The sequence below is a fragment of the Aquila chrysaetos genome, chromosome 19 (genome assembly GCF_900496995.4).
Source record: "Aquila chrysaetos chrysaetos chromosome 19, bAquChr1.4, whole genome shotgun sequence".
NCBI classification, from domain to species: Eukaryota; Metazoa; Chordata; class Aves; order Accipitriformes; family Accipitridae; genus Aquila; species Aquila chrysaetos.
Window position 1 is genome coordinate 8,332,912 of NC_044022.1, and position 22,705 is coordinate 8,355,616.

General features: G+C 38.4%; 1 protein-coding gene across 2 annotated transcripts in view; it reads left to right on the top strand.

Moving 5' to 3' along the window:
• XPO4 (exportin 4) overlaps positions 1-22,705 on the top strand; it is an 86,420-nt gene that overhangs the window by 21,955 nt on the left and 41,760 nt on the right. The window contains exons 2-6 of one of the 2 annotated variants that reach the window (XM_030042781.1): positions 1,615-1,720; positions 5,770-5,911; positions 6,174-6,312; positions 17,696-17,812; positions 18,609-18,762. In XM_030042781.1, the coding sequence (XP_029898641.1) occupies positions 1,615-1,720; positions 5,770-5,911; positions 6,174-6,312; positions 17,696-17,812; positions 18,609-18,762 (658 nt within the window). The remainder of the gene's footprint in view (positions 1-1,614; positions 1,721-5,769; positions 5,912-6,173; positions 6,313-17,695; positions 17,813-18,608; positions 18,763-22,705) is intronic. The other variant, XM_030042782.2, reaches the window with a different exon arrangement.

Below are 22,705 nucleotides of genomic sequence, written 5' to 3' on the forward strand. Positions count from 1 at the left end.
AGGTTTGTGAAGCAACAGAGTGTTTATTCTGCATCCACAAGGCTTTTTTGCAGTTGCCTTCCTCCACTACTTATTTTGCTCCCCTCACAGGCATTCATCATATCTGCACAGGAGAGGTTGTGAGAGTCAGAAATTGGCTGTGTAGGAAGGAGCACAGCTGCTTACTAGGACCCCCTTGATCCAAGGATCAGCAGCCTGCTCTCCCTTGCTTCATTTACGCAGATTATTGAGTTTTAATCTGTGGTGTTATTTGCTCATATTTGAATCTTCTGTTATCTTGTGTTTTGTCAAGGGTGAAAGAATTAAATCAGATTTGATATGTTTTACTTACTGAAAAATATTTCACTTAAGTTAAAACCCTTGGTCTTTATGCTAAGGTCTTAATGCTTTTATTACCAAAGCAGTGGGTATAAATCAAAACCAAAAGATATATGGCACACACATTCTCCTCAGATTGCTACAGACAGGACTGGAATTAGGAGTTTGGACATTCAGCTGAAGCTCGATAACCTACGCTGTCACCTTGACCTGGCTCTGCAGTTTGTATGCAATCTTTCTATGCGTGCATGTTCCTTTCTCAAAGGCGCATCAGTTCAGTTTACACTGCCTTGTGGCATCAATCCCCTGTAAGAGTATTTTGTGCCATGTGCTTGTTCAGATAAATCCCAGACAGCAGAAATTGGAGAATATTAGTGGTAAAAGTGGAGAGCAGCATTGATGTTGTGAGCAGCTGATGTTTTCTGCAGGATTGTTTTTATCTTGTGGGGCGTCTTGGCGTTCTTCGATGAGATGAGGCTGCTATGCAGGCGGTTAGCTCTCATCTGCACTCTGTAGGCAATATCCCATCTCGCAGTGGTCCAGGTTACTACCTAGTTTCATGCTTTACCTGTGGCTGATTTTCAGGTAGAAACCACCATGGAGCTGGCTTTCAGCAGTAGTGGAGCAGCAGGTGTTACCTGAGCAGCCAAGGTGCCCATGATGTAAGGGGGTGGGTATATAAGGGGAGGCAGCTGGGGAACCACTGTAGCCATCCCCAAATGGGCTGACCTGTCTCTTTCATCGGAGCCCTCACTCAGTCTTTAGGATGTCAACTTTAACGTTAAGCACTAGAGGGTAGTATGTTACTGCCAGTACTTAATTTTAGAACATATCTGTAGTAATTTTTTAATTCCTTGACTTGATTATACAATTCAGTATTTTAAAACAAACATAGAACTAAAGAAAAAATAGTGCTTTGTTTCCGTGACTGTGAGCGTGCGTAGCAGCATTTAGTGGTGTGCAACAATATTTTTGGTTTGAGTAGGAAAAGGATTGGGTTGAGTTTAGATCTGGCTTTTATCTTTCTTCAGAAGCGTCATTAGGAACACAATACCTAGAATTATTCACTCTCTGCCTGATGTCTCAATATTCACACTCATGTGCACATGATATAAATACAAAGTGGTATATAAGAAGAGGCTGTGACTCAGAAAGAGCAGGCAGTTTTACCAAGAGATACTTGGTTTTGATGTTTAACAAGGCAAATATTTATAAGTTCATGACATTGCTCATATATGTTTACAATCGGGATGGGGTTTTAGTGCTTGAATAGCTCCCCCCCCTCTTTTCTTTCAGGCACCACCTTCCATGGTCAATAATGAACAACGCCAACATGCTGAGCACATATTCTTATCATTTAGAAAATCAAAATCACCATTTGCTGTTTGCAAACACATTTTGGGTAAGTTTTAATAAATTAAATTAAGTATGTACCTGTTTTTATAACTGGAACTGTGCTCTTCTGCAGCTGGGAATATGAACATCAGTTTTGATTTTAATGAGGGGTACTTTTTGATGGAGGGTGAAGGCTATTGCTGCCTTTTTTGGTTTTGTTTCTGGCAGCTTTAAAGCTGTAAGGTGTCACTTCATGTAGCTAAGCTCCTAAACTGATTTAATAGATTCAGGTTTCCTCCCTGACATGATTATTGTAACATTGTCTAATCTGTGGAGCTTGTAGAGCCTGTAGTGTGATTGCTTGGCTTGATACTTTCCATTAAATCAACCAACAATGCAGTTTTATACACTTTTGCCAGATTTTGCACTGGTGCTGAAATTTTCCATGGTGAGAATTTATTTCAGGTTGAATGTCTTAGTAAGTTGCTGTTAACGGCCCAACTGTTGTTTAAAAAAAAAAAAAAAAAAAGTTAGAAAAGTTTCTGTCCACCTGGTAGAAAGAAGAGAGTATTGATTTGAAGTTTTGTGGAGAAAGGAAAGAGATAGGTAGGTATCACCTTTTATCAGAAATTCCTTGGGTTTTATTGGAAATGCTGTAAATGTGATTGTGTTAAAAGTCTTTAAAAATAAGTCTGTTTTTACTGGCATTAGAGTTTGGCAGCTAAAGAATCTGAAAATTGCAGGAGCAGTAAGCAGGTAAGATTCCTGCTCAGCACCACTGTACTGACCAGATGTGAGTGTTGGGGGGAGACGAGGGGGAAGTTTCAGTGAAAGCTGACTCTGAAACCTGGTGAGGAAAACCTGGAAATTTGTGGAAAAGAACACATGCCAAAAACACAAAAAAGCAACTTTCCTTTCAAAGAATTTGCCAGAATGAACAGAGAAATATTAGAATTATGTTTAAAATATGATTATTTTCATACTTAATTCATTGCACAGTATTTTTTTAGCAGTTATTTCTATATTTACTGGATTAGAGACTTAAAATTTGTTAATATTGTGATGTCAGTATTGCAGGTCTACTACTGTGTTGTTAAATTATACTGTGATATATAGAGCAGGGTGTGGTTCCTTTCCTACACCCTGTTGTGGTTTAACCCCAGCCAGCAACTAAGTACCACGCAGCTGCTCACTCACTTCCCTCCCCGTCGTCCCCCCGCAGTGGGATGGAGGAGAAAATTGGGGAAAAAAAGTAAAACTCGTGGGTTGAGATAAGAACGGTTTAATAGAACAGAAAAGAAGAAACTAATAATGATAATGATAGCACTAATAAAATGACAACAGTAATAGTAAAAGGATTGGAATATACAAATGATGCACAGTGCAATTGCTCACCACCCGCCGATCAATGCCCAGTTAGTCCCCAAGTGGTGATCCCCCCACCTCCACTCCCTCCAGTTTATACACTGGACATGACATCACATGGTATGGAATACCCCTTTGGCCAGTTTGGGTCAGCTGTCCTGGCTGTGTCCCCTCCTGACTTCTTGTGCCCCTCCAGCCTTCTTGCTGGCTGGGCATCAGAAGGTGAAAAATTCTTGACTTTAGACTAAACATTACTTAGCACCAACTGAAAACATCAGTGTGTTATCAACACTCTTCGCATACCTAGCTCAAAAACATAGTACTATACCAGCTACTAGGAAGACAATTAACTCTATCCCAGCTGAAACCAGGACAACCCACTCCTCAACCAAAATTTTTTCTGCAAATGAATTTCTTCTGGTTTTAGTATATTATAGTAGTTCTTAATCTGGTCCTGAAGACTGTAATCACACTTTTTGGTTTATGGGTCAGCAAAATTGATACTTTCTATTTTCACATTGATTTTTAGAGAATTTTGAGTGAGCAAAAGAACTTACTTAAGTAACTTTGTTTGCAGACCATTTTTATCTCTTAAGTGATGTATTCATCACTAATCAGAAATAAAAAATGAAAATTCATGAAATCACTGCAGACAATTTTCCTTTTTTTTTTTTTTTTTTCCTTCTGAAATGCGGCTGGTTGGAAGGAATGCGATCCTGTTTTTAACACCTCTTGGATGACTAGAAATATTACATCTTTAAACTGTTTGTATGCTACCACCATTGAGAAACCAGCATGCTTCCGCATGGGGCAGGTTTTTCCTGGCAGTGTAGGCAGTTGTGATGCTGAGACCTGGAACCGAGAGACTTTTCCCAAAACTTTGTGCTTCTTGAGTAAGTGTTTGAATAGTTTGGACAGAAAGAACAGCTAGTTAAGACTTGGGAGTTGAGAAGGGAGAGGCAGGGATTGTGAAATCGGGAACCAGGGAAGGGAAACAAGCTGTTCGTGATGAAGAATAAAAGAGTTGAAGTGTACTACTGAAAGGATATGTGCAGGTAAGGATGGGCAGGAACCAGAGGATCAGGATAGATGGCTTTAAAAAGAAACGAAAAAAAAATGGTCAAGACAGGAATTGGAATAGAGGTGGAGAGAGATAACAGGGATGTTGATGGCATTCATGGAAAGAAGAGTGTACAAGCAATGCAGGGAGAGCAATGGAGATGATGAGCGTAAGGAAAAGGGGAACAACCATGCAGTGTCTTTAAAAACCTGAAGTCGAACCCAGGAAGCGTGAGGCTCTATGTTCTGCTGCTGTAAGCTTATAGCTGTTAAGCATACTGGCAAAACTTGTCCTGTCTTTCTTTAGTAACTTCATGTAGAGGATAATGGTGCTCTGACCAGTTAAAAGCTTACACTGAGTGCTGGAGCTCTGTGCTGTTAATGATTGCAGTTGTGCATCTGTGGTATTTGACACAAAGGAGAAATTCCATCATCTTTTCTAATAGCATTCTCTTTTTGTGTGAGCTTTGTACAGTTTGAAAAGCCAAAGACCCAGAAGTTAACGAATGCCAGAATTAAAATTGCCATGCAGGAATAATTTGGCTAATTTTTATGTATGTGTTAGACATACACATTAATCTTTTAATTAAGTGGTTACTTAGTTTTCCAAATTAAGCTAAGTAGATTTAAAGGTGGTTTATTTTGATTTAAGCATGTTTACCTGTGTAGGGTTTAGATTTGAAGCTTGATTAAATTACTTAAAAACATTTAGCAAATTGGCCACTATCTTGGATATAGAACTTGCATATAAAGGAAATGTATATTATAAACTTGTGTGTATATAATCAGGGGAAGAAAGTTTGTTTTGTAGTTTTTTAAAGCCCATCATCTCATGACCAAGGTTTTCTCAAACTCAGTTTTTCTAGTCCTGGCAGGTCACCCACCATAGCTCAAACTCTACTTCTTGTTTGGGAATTTTATTTCACCATTTCATAATTTATCCTTCTGCCACCCTGTGGCTACACCCTTTCTGAATGCTCTTTCTGTGTTTTCTACAGAGCTCAGAATGTTTTGAAGCTGGCTGCTGAGATACTGCCTGCTATTTCTAAGTTAAAATTTTTAAAAGCAAAACAACAACAATGTCTCTGTAGCTTTCTATTGTCATATAAATTAAAGTCAGATTCTGGAGTTTTTCTTTAAATTATACTTTATAGTCACCCAAGCTGTTACCTTTTTCCATAACATCTTTTTCTAGTTTTTTTAGTGCATCCATATACAAAGCAATCAGATATTTAGATAATAAGGGCTATTGGTTCCTACACTGTGGTTGGAAGTTATATTTTGATTACCTCAAGATAAATATGCAAGCTTGAACATGATGTAGAAAACCTTAAATACACCAGCCTGTATATAATCATATCTTAATGTATTGGGACTAAATCTGTCATCTTTTTTATTTTGTTCCACAGTTGTGTTATCATTCTTATTCCTGATCTTTGGCCCAGTCTCCTTGCATAGCCAGCTTCTCTTCCCTTGAGTCACTGACTCAAATACTGGACAATTTGATAATTGGGTTATTGATTATTTTTCCCCCCTTTTGACTTGTAAATTCTTTGCCTGTTTTCATAGCAAAAAAAAAATCAATTTAAGAATAAATAATACTAAATTCCATTAATTTTTTGGTGGAAATGCATACAAGCTAAATACATGTATGTCTTCTGATACTCAAGTTGCCTTTATTTTTCCCCACAGAAACTAGTAAAGTGGACTATGTCCTTTTTCAAGCTGCTACAGCAATAATGGAAGCAGTTGTAAGAGAATGGATTCTCTTGGAAAAAACTAGCATTGAGTCACTGCGAACATTCCTTCTAACCTATGTCTTACAAAGGCCTAAGTAAGTATAGAAAAAATACCTGTGAACATGTAGGATTCTGCATAAAGTCTGGGTTAGCCTTTTTGTTTCTCAGGGTAGCGGTGGAAGACGATTTCAACAATAATTTATCTTCCCTTCTTAACACTTAGTTGACTTCTGTAGAGTTGTTGGCTTTCCCTTATGAATTCACATGAAATGTTTGAAAAAGAAATGTGTTTAAAATTTTATTGAGCATTGATGTTCAGAATTATTTGCAAGTGTGTTTTTGCAATGTTGTTCACAGCCTTCAAAAGTACGTTCGGGAGCAGATTCTATTAGCAGTAGCGGTGATAGTGAAACGGGGATCATTAGACAAATCAATTGACTGCAAAAGCATTTTTCATGAAGTCAGCCAGTTGATCAGCAGCGGTAACCCCACTGTGGTAAGTATTTTATTTTTTTTCTTCAGAATTTAAGCAATCTGTATCAGCAGCATAAGTCATATACTTAGTGACTATAAAATCTTGTATACTTCTCTTATCTAAAAATTAAAATTAGTAATTAAGTTGATATCTATTCAAGCAATCATTTACCAAGTTGGAGATTTTTGAATAAGAATGTTTTGGGACTGGGAGTAGTATGTGTAGTTCTTTGGTACACAATTACACCATATTTTTTAGGGAATAGGTTTCTATGAATAGCTGCTTTAAGTGCCATGGGGGTTTTTTGCTTCTCTGGGTTTCTTTAATAAAACAGCATGATCTAAAATGGATTTTCCATTAGCTGGCAGGTTCTCTACACACTCTCTTCCCCTTCCCTCTGTGCAGCGCTGCACCTTCCTGTGGCTCAGCTGTTGGAATAGGCTACCGAGCAAGAGGCATAGGCCTCTGCTGTTCTCTGGGAGGTGGGTAGGTGGAGAGAAAGGGGTGTGAGGAAGTAAAACGTGGAATGGAAATACAAAACTTACTCTAGATTTAATGTCATACTACTAGGGGTAAGTGTTACCTTCCATACTGAGCTCAAAGTGGAAACAAGGTGTCCAATATCTATCTATGCATTTAGTGAAATTCCGTTTGCTATGCCAGGAGATAAGTTTAGAATAGGTCATAATAGAGGCATGTAACTAGAGATTAAAGAGAGGTGATTTTTCTCCTTCCAAATGCAGAATCAAAGAGTATGTAGATTCCATGCTGAAGCTTCAACTGAAGCTTTTCTCAAACAAAAACCTTGATGAAACTGGCTCATAACACTACTGAGTGTTTAGAGCAGCAGTTGTACTAGATGTGACCAGCAAATATTTAACTCTGAAAATTCGATCAAAGTGTACTAGAAGTAATGCAGCTCATGTCATGGTCCTAAAAATAGTGTGTCACCTCTGAGCACAAGTGATATCCCTCCAGGGTATGGAAATTTCAGTTACACTTGTAAACCTTAATTTCACAGTTATTTAGCTTAAGGAGAACATTTCAGCCTTTTTTGTTGTGTGTAATTTGGTTAGAAATGGGTATTCATTTAGAGCAATGCTGAGTTTGTTCTTTTTTCCAGGAAGCATAGCCTTGTTATAAAAATGGAGTTACAACTGAGGTTTTCAAGTTTTATGCATGCCAGTGTGTATGCTCATGTAGTTTATATGATCGTTCCATAAAGATACAAAAGTGGAGTAAATAGAAACCTGGATGTTGACAGAGAAGTCCTCTTTGAACTAGCTCTCGCATAGTCCAACTTCTACAGTTGTATTCTGTGGATGCAGTAGTAATATACAGACACACTACACTGACCACAGCATACAGCAAGCTAATGCTGCCTGCTGTAAGTATATCATCCTGGGCTTACTGCAGAACAGAGTGTGTCGCAGGGGAGCTCTGGCTGGGGGAAGGGACAGTATTTCACTGTCCTCTAATCCAAGTTCCGCTTGCTGCCACCATATAGAGACCAAGTTTGGCTCAGTTTTTCATTTCCCTTTATCCACCTCTCTTCACAAATATTACTTTCTCCATAATTTTTCCAAAGTATTTGTTCTCAAGTTTTAAGAATGGTATTGAAAAAATGTCTTGATTATATAATGATGTTTTCTATTCCGGTATGCTAATGTGATGTACTAGCGAAAAATGACACGTGATGCTCCTGGAACATCTTTTCTGTAAGGTGCAGTATATGTTTGTTAGTCTTTGGCAAGCTGGTTATAAACACATACTCCCATGTTTGTATGAGGTTTTATATTATAAAATAGTTCTCATTCATAAAAATGTTCTTGTAGTCTTCTGAGACTTTGCTGCAAGACAAACTCCTGTACTGGGACAGCTTCGTGTGACCCAGGACTTGGCATATGCAATAATAAGCAGTAATAAAATTGTGTGTCAGGACAGTACCTGCCACAACTGAGCTCTGAGTGGGTTCAGGGCATGCCTCTTGCGTAAATATAGCCTCTTGCGTAAATATATAATAACTTTGAAAGGTTGTATGAAATAATTCATACAATGAATTATTCACTTATCTTTTCAAATATAAGTGAGTTTTTTTTTTTTTTAAATTAGTGTCCCTGTAGTGTTCAGCCCTGCCCATCAGGCCATGTGGAACCACAGTGGTGCAGCTGCCTGGCTGCTGTGTAGAGTCTCAGCTAAGGATGCTTCAGGGTACAGTATGAGCTAAGGGACTGGTACTGCTATTAAGATCACTTTATTTAAAAATGTTTAAAGTTCTCCAACATGGCTCTTAGCTGTTGATGATGGCTTTCTACAGCAGTTCGTAATTGAGAGAAAGTCCTTTTTAAAAAAGCAAAGTGGTCTCTTGCCTGCTTCCCACTTGCTTTCTGCTCTCTGCTGGCTCCAAAGCTTCCTGGCCCTTCTTTATCTTCCAAGAATAAAGTAGGTACTTCATCTTTTCCATTCCTTTCAATCCTCCACTCAGTTCCTGTCAGACATCTGTACTAGTTTTGTGTTTGTTAGGCACTCCTGCTCCATGAAACCTTTGGGACTTTTCAGTAACATCTTGTCAGGGTCAAGTCCTGAAGGTTGGTGCAATAAGGACAGCAGCAAATGTAGATGGTACTGTGTCTTTTGCCTGTGTCCTTTTGCAGGATTTGGTATGCTAAATACCGTAACTTCTCAAGTAGTACTTAAAAATATTTTCAGAAATGAATGTGTTCTGAGGATGGAACTTGGAGGTATGTTGAGTAATGTTGTGGCAAACTGACATGGGAGAAAGACTGATGTATGAACTGTTGAGAATAAAAAAATGAAAAGGAGATTGGAAGGAAGAGAAGGAGAATAGTGATGAAAGGAAGAAATTGGGCAGGAGATTAAAAAGATGGCTTTAGCATTGAGTAATCTCTCAATGGTGGAACACAGCGTACATGTTAAGGAAATAACAGGGCACTAAGGAGAAGTAATACTACAGGGATGGGAAGGATGCATGGTTAGATCCAGGGTTTGAACTTGGAGCATTGGCTCCTGCTGCCACTTCCCTGCTGTATGGACCTTTATGGATCTCATGGAAGAAACCTGTATCTGAAAAGGGAAAGCAAACTATAGAGGGTCTGGCTGTCTATTAATTTATAAATGAGTTTAGGAAGTAATCCGCTGGGAGGACAAGGGTTAGCTTTGGAGTTCCTGGTTTTGTTTTTCCTGGCTTTTCCTGTAACACTGATACAAGCCATCCTCCTGCTCATGAAGGAGAGTCTGTAATCTCCCTCCAATAGCAATTTCAGGATCTCTTTTCAAAATCTTCATCTCTGGGGGACAGGGCTTCTGGCAGTAGACGCAGTATCATGGGCCAATCTTAAAATGTCAAATGCACGTTTTCTGTCACTGATATCAAGATTTTTGAGAATTGTGTGGGCCAAGTTCTTCTCAACTATAAATGCCTTCAATTTCTTGGCCTTTTCTTTTTGTGTTAGAATATTCTGCTTTTGCACAGCTGAAGGATTTCGTTTGTCCTTCATCCTTGCCAGAAAGACAGGAATCCTGGCAGCAAAGGTCACTGATTCCCAGGAGGAGGAACTGGTCTGCGTGTGAACACTATCAGATGGACTTTGTTTAAAACTGGACTAGGATATGGGTCACACCTTGATTTCTTCCAGAATATGGGTAGGCAGATGCAGAAGGGTTCAACTGCTGTAGACCCGACACAGAACTGGGAAGCAACAGAAGCTGTGGGTTTTTTTACAATCTACAATGTGTACAGTAGAATGTATTCTAATATAAAACTCCATACCTGAAACCTAAATTTTTCCATATATACAAGATGACTTGTCAAGACCTACTGAAAGAGCTCTGGAGATCCTAACAATTCCTTCTCTCTTAAAATCTGTTAATCTGTTGGTCTGTTTCCCAATGTTCATGATTGGGCTAGAGAGGAGATTCAGATGCTTCAGGTTACCTAAAACTGCTGAGGAATGTGCTGTGGATGGATTTCATGTGAACAGTTGGAAATATTAATAAGCAGAACTCTAGGAATTCATCTTTATTGAAATTAATCTATCAATAATAATGGCTGCATAGATAACTAGTTACAGTTATTAGCATTCATGGTTCTTATTTCTGTTCTTTAAGAGGAATTTTACTTCTGGATCCCTGTCTAGCTGTTGTTGTCTCATGTGGTAGGGTAGGAGTTGGAGAGGATCTCATGACTTCTACATTTTGACAAAAACTTATGTATTATTTTCCTCCTTCTACCATCAGCTCTATCTTCTGGTCTAATAAAATGATTACCTTGTCCTATGAATCTTACTGCCCTTGAGACATGTTAGGTATAAAAAACAGATGGTAAACCAGGATATTTAAGCTGTTTCCTTCATGCTGATAAGTGCTTTATAAAGGCCGAAGTTAGTGTGTTAAAGATTGGTTTGGGAATTTTAGGGATCTAGAAACTACCAAATATGAGGTTAAAACTTGGTAATAGAAATTTAAGAGAACTTTAAAGCATAAGTATTTTTTTTAGCAGTTGTATTAACCAAGGTGCCTTTTAAAATTTTCTGATTTTTCTTTTGAAAGAGAGCCTACTTTACTGGAGACGCAGTACAACAAGACTCCAGCTTAGTTGCTTAATAACTTTAATATTAGAAATTGATAGCTCCCAGTATTATCATTTACAATAGAGCTACAGGTTCAAAGACAAGGCTGGAAAGCGAGGAGATGTGATCCAGAAGAGAAGATGTGTGCCCCCTGTTCTGTGTATGGCATCCAGGACTCTTCATTTCCTCAATTCTGCAGTCTCCTGAGATGTGCAGGTGTGGAGGCCCTCACCTGTAGACCTCAGACTCACTGGGAAATAAGAAACAATGGCTTTCCATGTGTCACCCCCATATTTCTTTTGTTAATGTGGTAACACACAAATAAACAGGCTTGAGGGGAAAAGCCTCTTTAAGAAGTTTATTGACCCTAGCTGCTTGGTCTTTAGTACTTCTTCCTCTCAGAGGTACTGTCCTTCTGAATATATATGTTCAGAAATAAACTGGATCTGCGTGGGAGTCTACTTAAAAACAACCAGCCTTCTCCCTCCTAACCTCTTTCCCCCCGCCCCTTTCTTTAAGCAGACTACTGTGGAGCACAGCCATGTGACACAGCTCATTTGGCATATCTGGCAGTATGGCAGGCAGAGGCGGGCAAGAAGGACCAGGAATGAGTAGTGGGAAAAGTAGGGGGAGAGGGGACACTTGCCCACCAAAGAGCACTTGCCAGGATGATGTATATTTAAAGCTGGGTGATACTGATGGCGAGCTGCATGGCTAGTCTTACTATTCATTATTTTGAATTTAATTGGAAGTCTTGGATTTGTTCATGCAACTACTGTAGGATTGAAGATTCAACTGGTGCCTTTCAGACAAGAACCTGGAGGAGGAAATGTTACCTCTAGATAAATGGTTTTCAGACCTTCACTTTTTTTGATGAGATTACTTTTTTTTTTCCCCTCCTGATTTCTGCTTCACAACTTCGCCTGTCCCCAGAGAAACAAAGAAAAGCATGTTTTGCACCTTAAGCTCCGGCAAACTCTGGCTGGACCTCTTCCATTATTAGTAGAGGCTGCTACTTCCCTTCTCTCTTTGGCCAAAGCCTGCATGCTTCACATGCCACAAGATCCTTCCTGTGGCCCCCACTGATTCACAGAGGAATTGGTTTTCTCTTCCTCAGCTCAACCTAGGGGTTTCTTCCCTCGCTTGGTTTGACTGGTTCCCTCCAAGGAAGAAAGGCAGGGTCTCGCCTGGCGTGGTGTCTTAACCTGTGCTGCTTGTCTGTCTTTGCATGGTGGCAGAGGGGGAATGGGAGGAAAGGGGTGCGCTGCCCAGCCAGTCCCTTATTGCTGACAGCACAAAACTGCAGCTGTGGGTCCTCTTCCTATCATTCTGTCCCTGCTCTACAGCTCTTTTCCACCAGTTGGCTCATTTGGGAAGGAACAAACAGTTAAAATCCAGTGGGTTCTTCCTGGTTCTTGCTTATATTTCTTCAGAGCATATTCTGGTTTTCTTTGGTTGGGAACTACTACTTGAGCTCCTAGGTCCCCCTGCCTACCCCATTGCATTACGCAGAAGTTGAAAACCTGGAGTGACCCCAGTTACTCTGTGTACGTAACAGTGTTTCTTTTGGTCCTGTGGCCATCCTGGTAACCTTTCCATTTGCAGTGGCAGCTTACGTTCTGGAGATTTAGATACTCTGAAAATGTTAGCAAATAGATCCATGCTTATTCAAGGAAGTTAGGGAAGAAGTATCTTACTGCGTTTCTAAAGGAAGCCTTGCTTTAAACAATTTATTTGGTAAAATTGCTTTTGACATATTCTCACTACAGAATTTTATCAACTAGGAGCAGCACAGCAAATTCAACCTCTGATTTTCTCTTTGATTCTTCCTGCTCTTGTGCAAGTTAAAATTAGCTGGTTTAGGGGTATTATTAAATGCCTCTTGTGGCTTCCCTTTGGTTTCAGTAACAGAGTTTTCATTATACAGATGGAGATAAAAAGTCCTCTAAATGCATATTCAGGCTGGCAGTGATCTAATCTAACAGGGTAGATGTTATGTTGCTCTGGTAAGGTGATACCTTTATTATTTTAAATATACTGACTCGTTTTTCTGTAGGTGTAAATGACTCCTGCAGAAGGCGGGGGGTATGACGTTGCTTGATAGTTTAGGTTTTGTAGTAAAATGAATGATTTAATCAAACCTCTGACAACCTAGCTGTATCTCTACTCTGAATTTCAGAACAGAGGAGACCTTTTTGGTGTTGTAGTTCATTCTGCTTTGTCTGTTGGCTTTTCTGCCTCAGAGCTGGTGTACCACATGTCCATTTTTTCCTAAGCTGTATTTGAACTCTTCTTCCTTTCAGATGCTTTGTAACCTAACTACCCTCAAATGAAGCAGTTCACTTATTCCATGGGCAATCCAGGCACAAGTGTGAAATCCCTTCAAACGTTATGGCTTTAACTTTTGTTATAGGGGACATTCCATTTAGAGGAATAAGTTGCATTTACCTTCTGCATCAGAGTTTTATGAACGGTATATAAATGTTGTTTAATGTTAAAATGGTGCATGGTCTTTCCATAGTGTCTGTGTTTTATTAGAGTAATTTAAAAAGAAAACCACTAAAACGATGTTACTACTGGGTGTCTGATTGCCAAGTTAATCTCTTATCACAAGTCCCATTGATCTTCTGTTTGAGCAGCTGAGACTCTATTTTATGTATAGCGATCTTTCATAAAGTTTATTCCTGGTAATAAAGCTAACTGGGGTGAGTGCCAAGCTATTCTCAGAGGCAGTCCGCTCTCAACAAGAGAAGTATTTTATTTTGTTAGATGGGGTTATTGTTTGGGTATGTACTTGTGGCAGAACTAGTGAAATTGCTAGCGAGTGAGTCAAACTAGGTTCAGAGGTGTACTCTTACTGGTATGAAATTAATGGCATTACTGCGCAATAGACATTCAGATCTGACTTTTAATATGATGCCCAGAGTCACGTGCATTTTCTACTTATTACTGTATGGTATTACTAAATGGGATTGTTAATCTCTTCTATGGTGTGGCAAAAAAACTTAAAAAATGCTACAAAATAACAAAAAAACCCCGCCACTGTGGAACTTTACATGAATTAAGTGCGTTCAATTTTATTATGTGTAAGAGGAAGTAATTTTATTTCACAGAGCACAACTGTATTGGCTTATCTGAAATTATGTTGTTTTTCAGATTTTTGAAGTCTTTTTTCTAATAGCCTGCATTTGTGTTGAGGTAATTAGTGTCTTCATACCAAACATACATGTAAATTTAAAAAAAGTATTTCAAAATATTAGTAGCTAACCTTCAGTAGAGTTACTTTTCATAAAGTAAAATTTTACTTTTAGTAAAGTTTACTTAAGCTTTATTCCAGAGTTTCTGAAGTATTACTGTGTGTTCAGAAGAGTTCAATAGATGGTAGAGCACATGTTCTTTTAAGCTAACTAGTTTGTTAATCTTCATAGGAAAACGGCAATCCTACTGCTATACACAATTATCTATATAAATTCCTATGGTCTTATGGCAGTTTTGGGAAGCAGTGGTGGTTTTGTATGCAGCTCTGTGCAAATGCTTGTCATGGCAAGGATGGGTTACATGTCTTGATCTGTTCCTCTGCTCTTGTCTGTATGCTAAACTCCTCGGGGTTGGCACCTACCTCTAGGAAACCAATCTCGAGCAATCTCCTCTCAGCCTGTTGTTGCAGTAAATTTTAAGTTACTGGCCAATATCTTATTTTTGGTCTTTTCCTGCTCTGGTGACCTGGATGTACGGGAGTACTTACAATTCCTTATGCAAGGGGTAAGCATAGATGCAGATAGTTACAGAAGGGCGTGGATGTGCCCATAATGCACACAGTGCCCTTGGGATGGTGAGGGAATGGGGCAGGATTTGCACCCCAGTTATTGAAATAGCAAGGTGAAGGAGTTGGTGGGATGCTGGGAATTCAGTGGGAGGGAGGAGAGCAGAGGGATGCACCGTGCCCTGGTGTTTGCTGTGAGCTAGGCTGCTGGAGGGTATAAAGTGTGTAAGTATCCAGTAATGTCACACTTTTCCTTTCATGCTCAAAGTAGGTACTGATGTCAGAACTACCTGAAATAGCTCTTATTGAAATCAGGGGGGCAGGTAACTGCTCAAGCTGCTTTATCAGGCTCTTAGCAGATTCAGTCAGCCTAGCTGCATCCATTGCTTTTTACATCTTTGAAGAGATTTCTTTACCATCAATCATACAATTTAATCTTCCTTTTAAATTTCTCCTTGAAACCAGGAGAAAAGCACACAAAAAAATACGGAACTCACTTTTATCATGCAATAGCACATTACTATCCAAACAGAAAGGATAAATTATTATATACCATGTAAACAAACTGGAGAAAATGGAAGGAGAAACATCTGTTATTTCAGCTAATATTAACTATTTGTAACCACGGTGGGAACAAACTTTTTTTTTTTTCCCTATTGCTGCTTACCTGTCATTCGAACTTAGTGATTTATTTTCCAATAATTGACAACCGACTGCAAGTGATGGGTGCGCTGCACCTCTGCCCTGCTTGTTCTGTGGTGGTCTGGATGGTGGCTTGGTGTGACAATCTTTGCATGATAAAGCAGAGGCAGCTTACCTTTAGCCAGGCTGTTGTACTATTGTAGTTAACACTACTTGGTAATCATGGTATGTTACAGAGCATCAAACTGTGGATTTGTAATTGCAACTAATGATGTCCTTGCATCATGGCTCCTCTGAACTGAAAAGTATCAGTGTGTCAGTAATTCAAGCATCAAATAAAAGCTTGTGTTTTAAAGTATTTAGAGAGCCTTGTGAGACTTCTGCATCTCCTGGCACATAATGAAATTGGGCAGTGTTCTCTGGCAACTTTGCATTATTCCTTTAAAAATATGTATTCTTATCTGAAGCATTGTTCTAGAGCCAAACTTTGGGGTTTTTTTCCACCCAGATTAATTGTTTTCATATGGAACTTTTAATGTTGGATTTGAAATTCAGTGTTAGCCTACGCTGTTTGTTTTTTTTTTATAGTGGATCAAATCTGGATTTCCTCCAAATAAAAAATATTTATTGTGTAAATAGCTTACACAGAAATTTGGAAATAAAATACTGAATTGTTTGACCTAATTAGAAATATTTCTAAGTCTAGTATAGAACTGATAAAATTGCACTTTTGCTGGAGTAGTTTAAAGTGCGATGCTGTTTTTCACTGGCTAAACGTTGCTTTTATCGTACGTTATGTGTGACAGTGGTGACTGTAGATGAGAAATAATCCACTTGGAATAAATAGGTATTTCTTCAAAATGGGGAAGCTTGGATTTAGCAACTATCAGCAATATGCTGGTCCACTGTACAGCTTCATTATATAGTAGAAGAGAAAACCCATATATTATCACGAAGCCACTATGTTCTATCTGTCTGGGACTTATTTAGCAAGTAAGAATGTTAATTTAGTGTATACTGGCTAAGATAACTAGTTGTCTGGGGGGTCAAGGTACTGACTTCAGAGGCATTTCTGAACAAAGATGTTGCAGTTGGTGGGTGGATGGCACTGGTCTCAGCTGTTGTATGAGCTTGCATAAATAGTATCATCTCCACTTTAATCTTTCGGGTGTTCAGAGGTAGTGTGCATATTTCTGTTTAACCCCTGGACACTTGCTGGCATGCATGACCCTTTAACAATTCCTATCCCTCTGTCCATCCCTGGCACCTTGGCTCCAAACAGTCTGGGAGGATAGCCAGTAATTTTGAAGTTTTTTGTTAAGAACATCTCTTTAACAGAAAGTGTTTTCATTTCATCTGTATACAGTTTCTATTGTGCTTATTATAGTAGTGTATGGCACACTCCTGAAGTACTGCTTGCATCTCCACTATACAATATTTACTTCCCTTTGTGTGTAATGATCAGTTAAAAAAATATTAAAACTGGTGATGGTGGTTTCTGGACTTTGGCATCAGGAAAAAAAGCTTTTTTTTTTATTTCAAAAAACAGCAACAAAGGCTGGAGCAGTGTGTTTCATAAAGGAAAGCTGGCTTTTAAGTTGTGTTTTAGGATAAGCATTTGATTTACCTTACCTTACATTTTGAGAATGAAAAAGATACTTAAACCTTCAGTCTTCAAGGATCTGTCTCTCTAAAATTAACGTGCCTTTTTCTTACTAATTTTTATACCACTTCAGAGACGTTATTCTAATAGAGTAGTTTTAAAGGTTGTTTCTGTTGTGCTTTGGAGGGAAGTATCCAAAAGGTTTTGAAGCATCAGAGCTTTCTGCGTATTCCTCTCATTTATTTTTTTTTGGTGGGGGGAGACGGAAAAGATCTAGTAGATGGTGTATTGCAGGTGGTGTTTTTTGACTAGCTTTTATCACTTTCAGTGGTATAATTTTAATCATGATCAAATACCAACACGGTAAGTGTAGCAAATGCAAAGAAGGGCCAAAACAAACTTCAGGTGACCTGAACTATTAGATCAATAGAAATAAGTGGAAACTGAATCTTCCCTGAAACTAATACCTGTAAAGCCCTGTGCACAGGGAGAGAAAGTAAGCAGCAGGGCCGGGAAATGGATTGCAATAAATTTGTTTCCATTTTGTAGTGATGATTGCACAGGTGCTAGTTTTTATATTGCTCAAATACTCGAATTTCTTTGTAAGGATGGAGCCTTGATGATTCCAGAGTTGGTTCACCCAAGGAACTATACTCCTGAAAGTTTGACTTGTTCTAGTTTGTGTTAGAAGAAACTGAAGTAATAGTCATAGAAAAATGCTAATAAAAAAAATTTAAGGACAATGTAGGTGGTATTACGTTATTGGACATCTTTTAGTTATATTATTCCCCCTTATTTTCTTTATAGCAAACATTGGCCTGTTCCATTTTAACGGCGTTGTTGAGCGAGTTCTCAAGTTCAAGTAAAACCAGCAACATTGGACTAAGCATGGAGTTCCATGGTAACTGTAAACGTATATTTCAGGTAAACTAGTTCTGTATCAATATATGCTACCTGTCTTTCTAAAATTTAAACATTGAGAAGCAGAAGTACTTTCTTGTGCCAGGTGCATTCAGGTACAGTGCGTGCCTAACAGCATTTAATAGAACAAATATTTTATTATAACTGCAGATACTGGCTACTTCAGGAAAGCTGATAATGTATTTTTTAAAAACTTATATCAAAAAGGTGCAATCCCTTTTTGCCCATTTTATGAATGTAGAGCTACAGATCTTTATGTGGTTGGACTCTTTAATTCCTTGGCTACCAATTGCAAACAAAACGAATACTCTGTGGAACAATGATAGTCTTAAATATAGCTTTGGTTTAAAGCCAAGGAGAGCTATGTATTTAAAAATATTATTGCAGATGGTGTAGTCTGGTTGTCTCAGATGTATTGTTTGGCCAGGCAGAAATGTTTTTGTGAAGGCATTGCTTTAAACTGACTGTTGTGGAACAACTTACCAACTTTTTTTCATGCCAAAGACCAACCCTCTCCTCCACCAGTTGTTAAAAACATATTGTTAAGTTTTTCTTTTAATGACTAGCATTTACGAGAAGATTTTTTTTCCTTATTCTTTACAAACACAATCTATTAATTTTGGCAAATTGGGGGGGGGGGGGGTCTGACCGAAAACTTCACATTATTTTCTGTATTTTAATGAAAAATAGGGTGAAACCAGAAAATTATTTTCTCTTTAGAAAAGTATTTCTTTTTAATCAACATTTTAATTAATGACTGAGAGACTCTATTAATATATTTTGTTCGTCCTGACTATAGGAGGACGATCTGCGACAGATCTTCATGCTCACAGTAGAGGTACTTCAGGAATTCAGCAGACGTGAAAACCTCAATGCTCAGATGTCTTCGGTGTTTCAGCGTTATCTTGCACTAGCCAATCAGGTCTTAAGCTGGAACTTCCTTCCTCCAAATTATATCCTTTTAATGTCAGGCCCTTTATTGCAGCTGACTTGGGTCACTTCTACCAGATGATAAGTAAAGTCTTTGTGAGGAGAGAAAAATGTAAAACTTACAACCCTTATTTAGTCCTTGATTTATGTTTTCCTCCATTAGTGCTCTTGGTCACCCCTCTGCTTGCTAACCGATGCTTACATACAGAAGCTGCTGCTGCTCTTCATTAAAGTTTTAAAGTGTTTCATATAAAAGGCAAAACTAGTTCAGCAGAGCAGCCCCCAGTTATGCGTTGATGGTCTGTCTGGTTGGTGCAGGGAGGAGGAAAAGTGTAATATAAAGCTTTAGTGCAGAAACAAATGGTGAAGAGGTCTAAGCTCTGTTGAATTTTTTTGCGGAGATGTGATCTCTCCTACTTTTCTCCCTCAGAAGAGGAGGGGGCAGGTAAATGCCCCATCATCTAGGAATGTACATGTTCAACCGACTCCCTGTAAAAGAGCATGGTCATATACTAGAACATGTCATAGGTTCTTTTCAATCTGTAGAAAAAGTATTTGCTAGCTGAGAGGAGAAGTGGCATCTCCTTTTTACACACGTGCCATTTTGACATCTTTCTGATGTGTGCTGATTATGAAAGTCCAGAGAAAGGTGGAGATGGAAAGTAGAGGAGAAAATGGGAATCAGAAAGAGAAAGAGTCTTAGTGAGGGAGAGAAGAAAAAAGATATAAAAACGCTCAGCCCAAAAAACGGGCTACAAGAATATTGTAGAAAAAATCAATCACATTCTCTATTTAATAAAGGGTTAAGACAGCACTTGCAGTAAAACATTACAATGCCTCTTTTAATAGCTAGACCGTCCTTCAGATGCTCAGCAAAATTTCCAAGAGCCAAATTTTTAAGCTGATTTATAAACTTTTTTCTTAAAACCTTTTGAAATTGCTACTAAGTTATATATACTGCAGGAATCTTGATGTTGCCTTCAAATCCTCTGTAAAGGATTTTATTTGCTTTCCTGGTTTGATGGTCAGAAGGTGATATCTGTGTGTTTTTGTTGTCTTTGATTCTGTTCATTATGCAGCGGGCAGCAAAAGTGAAATTTATTTGAAACTGGATATTCCTTGGTTCACATCTGTAAAGCAGAATACCAGTTATATTGTCTTTATGGAAGGTGACATGGATTAAAAGTAAATATCCCACTCCTATTGATCACTGAAGTGATTTGGCAGGGGTCCAGAGAAGAATTTAGTGCACGTGCCTACAAGGCTGAGACTGGAGTCAAATTATTGCATCTTATAGAAGTTTTTTGGAAGAGGATTTGGGATTTGTAAGAATTAAAATAATGTGTGAACGCTTTTCTTTTTTTCCCCCTCCTAAGCTGTAACGTTAAATAGAAAGGAAATGCTCTTGTGTTTGTGCAGTGGTGGTTCCCTCTGAATTTTAGTCTTGCTCTGTGCAAACCTCTGATGTAGTCCTAAATACTGATCTTGTTACAGTTTGAAAGTGAAGGCTCTAGTTCTTCATGAGCATTTTATCCTAGGCTACGGTTTGCAGTGGTGGAACTAGATATACACAAGCAAGATGTGGACCCTTGGGAGTTCCAGCTTTCACTTATACCTCTAAATAATAGGAAGTTATTTAGTCTATAGGTGCTAGTAAATAAGTGTTAATTGAAATAGCTAAGCAAGCCATACTGCTGCTTAAGGTTAACTGTTTTCTACTACTTGGCCTACTTTAGATACTACAGCTGTTAAGCAAATTCTGGCCACTTGTGGAGATCGGATGGACCTTTAGTCTGAACCATCACAAGTGCTCTTACATGGCACTATTTCAAATCTTTTCATAACTTCTGCTCCACTTGATACCATCTTTTTGTTTTCTACCATTGGACATTCCATTTTGTTGTAAGAATTACAGTGCCAGCTTGGGTCTCCCTCCTTTATGTAGCAACTTGTTTTCACAGAAGTTGGAATGGCTTTAATCATCCTTGAGAAATGATGAAGATTCAATAACTGTTGGGATTTACAGCACCATGTTGATTGTATTGTGGCATAAATCTCTTTTCCTTAAGATGACTAGTTTAAAAGTAACTGTTGATTGTTAGCTCATGGGCAGTGAAACTTAACTTGGCTGCAGTTTCTAAATAGATAGCACATTACATAAGAACATAAGAATTGCTGTGGTGATTGATCAGTTGGTATCCTTTTGGTATCCTCTTTCCAAATCTTGACAGTACATATGCTGAAGCAATGGGCATAAATTTAATACTCAAAGCATGGAGTAAAATGATCCATTGTATCCACAGATATGTCTTTTTTCCTTTAGTTGGTATTTCCCCTGGCAAGATAGTATTGATTCTCAGTATTCCCTGCAGTATAACAGTAATCTGCAGTATTTGTATATAATCTTTAGCAAGATTCTTGTATCTTCAAAAAAAGGAAGTAGCATAAATATGCATTAAGTCTAGAGTGACCGTTGTCAAGAGGCACGTTATTTAAATCATTGAGTTGTGAGAATTGCATCAAAACATCTCTTCTCAAGAGTTCTTGTGCTGTTAGAGGATAACTTAATATGTGTTGCATTGTTAAATGCAGTCTTGGACAGTGCTGCCACCATTAATAACAGAAGAGTTGTAGTAAGTCTGTATTGTCTATTGCTAGCGTGAAAGTTGCTTTCTGGAATAGCTTTCTCATTGGAGCAACGAAAGGAGAGAGGCTGAGACCTACCTACTTTTCAAGTTAGTATTTTTCAAGTGTCTTGGGATGTAGTGCCTGCAATAGGAAGGGCAGGGCATGATGGCCTAGGAGACCTCCTTTCAGTCATGTGCAGTTACTTCCATTTCATTTTATTAACACACATGCAATCATCTATTGTTATTTTTATTTGCTACCTCAAGATATTAGTTCACCTGGTGTTTGCGGATGCTTCAGAGGTTTTTGGCAGTACTGTTGGAAATGACAATAACATAGGATTCCTATTTTGCACTAAGAGCGTATGGTAGTCTGTTGTGGCATGTTGGCTTCTGCAGAGTTTCTTTTTTCAGTCCTGTTACAGCACTGTTAAATATTGTTTACTCAGATGGAACTAGTTTTAACTATCTTTTCTTAAATGAATATTTTGACTAATTAAGGAAGTGCAGGTGATCAGTACTAAGAGGTACAGCCCTCTCCTTTACAAGAGTGCCTTCAAGGATCTCACTCCTAGTACCCTGTAAGTGTCCAAAGTCTCCATTTAAGGGGCTGAATGTTGCTGGGCTTTAAAGCATCTTGACACATACATATATGTCCTGTGGAGTCAGGATATAATGATAATTTATATTCTCTTACCTCCAGAGATGTTTCTCACTTCTTGACTTTGGGATTTATCTGTTGTTGGCAGCCACATTCTGATAGACTTTGGATGAATGTCCTCAAATGAAAAAGTTCTTAAACAGAACATAAGATTTTTATCCAGCTGTCTCCCATCTACAAAAAGGTGTCTATTATAGAACTACTTATCCCTTATTTGTTAACATACGGATTATAGTACATGAATAAAGAGGAACTTGAACTTTAGTTCTTGTTTGGATTTGGTGCCTCTACTTGCTTGGAGGCAAACTGACAAATTTTCAAGTGAATGTAGAATAGGGGATTGGATTTAAAATACAGGTTATGTAAATCTAATGGGATGCACTCCACTAATGTGCGTCGTTGCTGTTCCATTGAAATTAATGGTCTGATGGCAATCATATGAACTGACTGAAGTTTTTGTTCAATCTGAACGCATTTTTTTTTTAAGTGTGTGTGTTCCTCGGCCACACAGTTAAAGGAACAAAGCTCTTCATATCTCTGTTTTGAAAATGTCTTTTAAACTTCAAGCCAGAGTGAGACACCTTTCTGGGAGATGCTGTGAACCATATAGTTCTGCAGACTTTCAAGATTTGAACTCAGTCCAACCCAGATTGGTAGCATCTGTTATGCATATTGGAA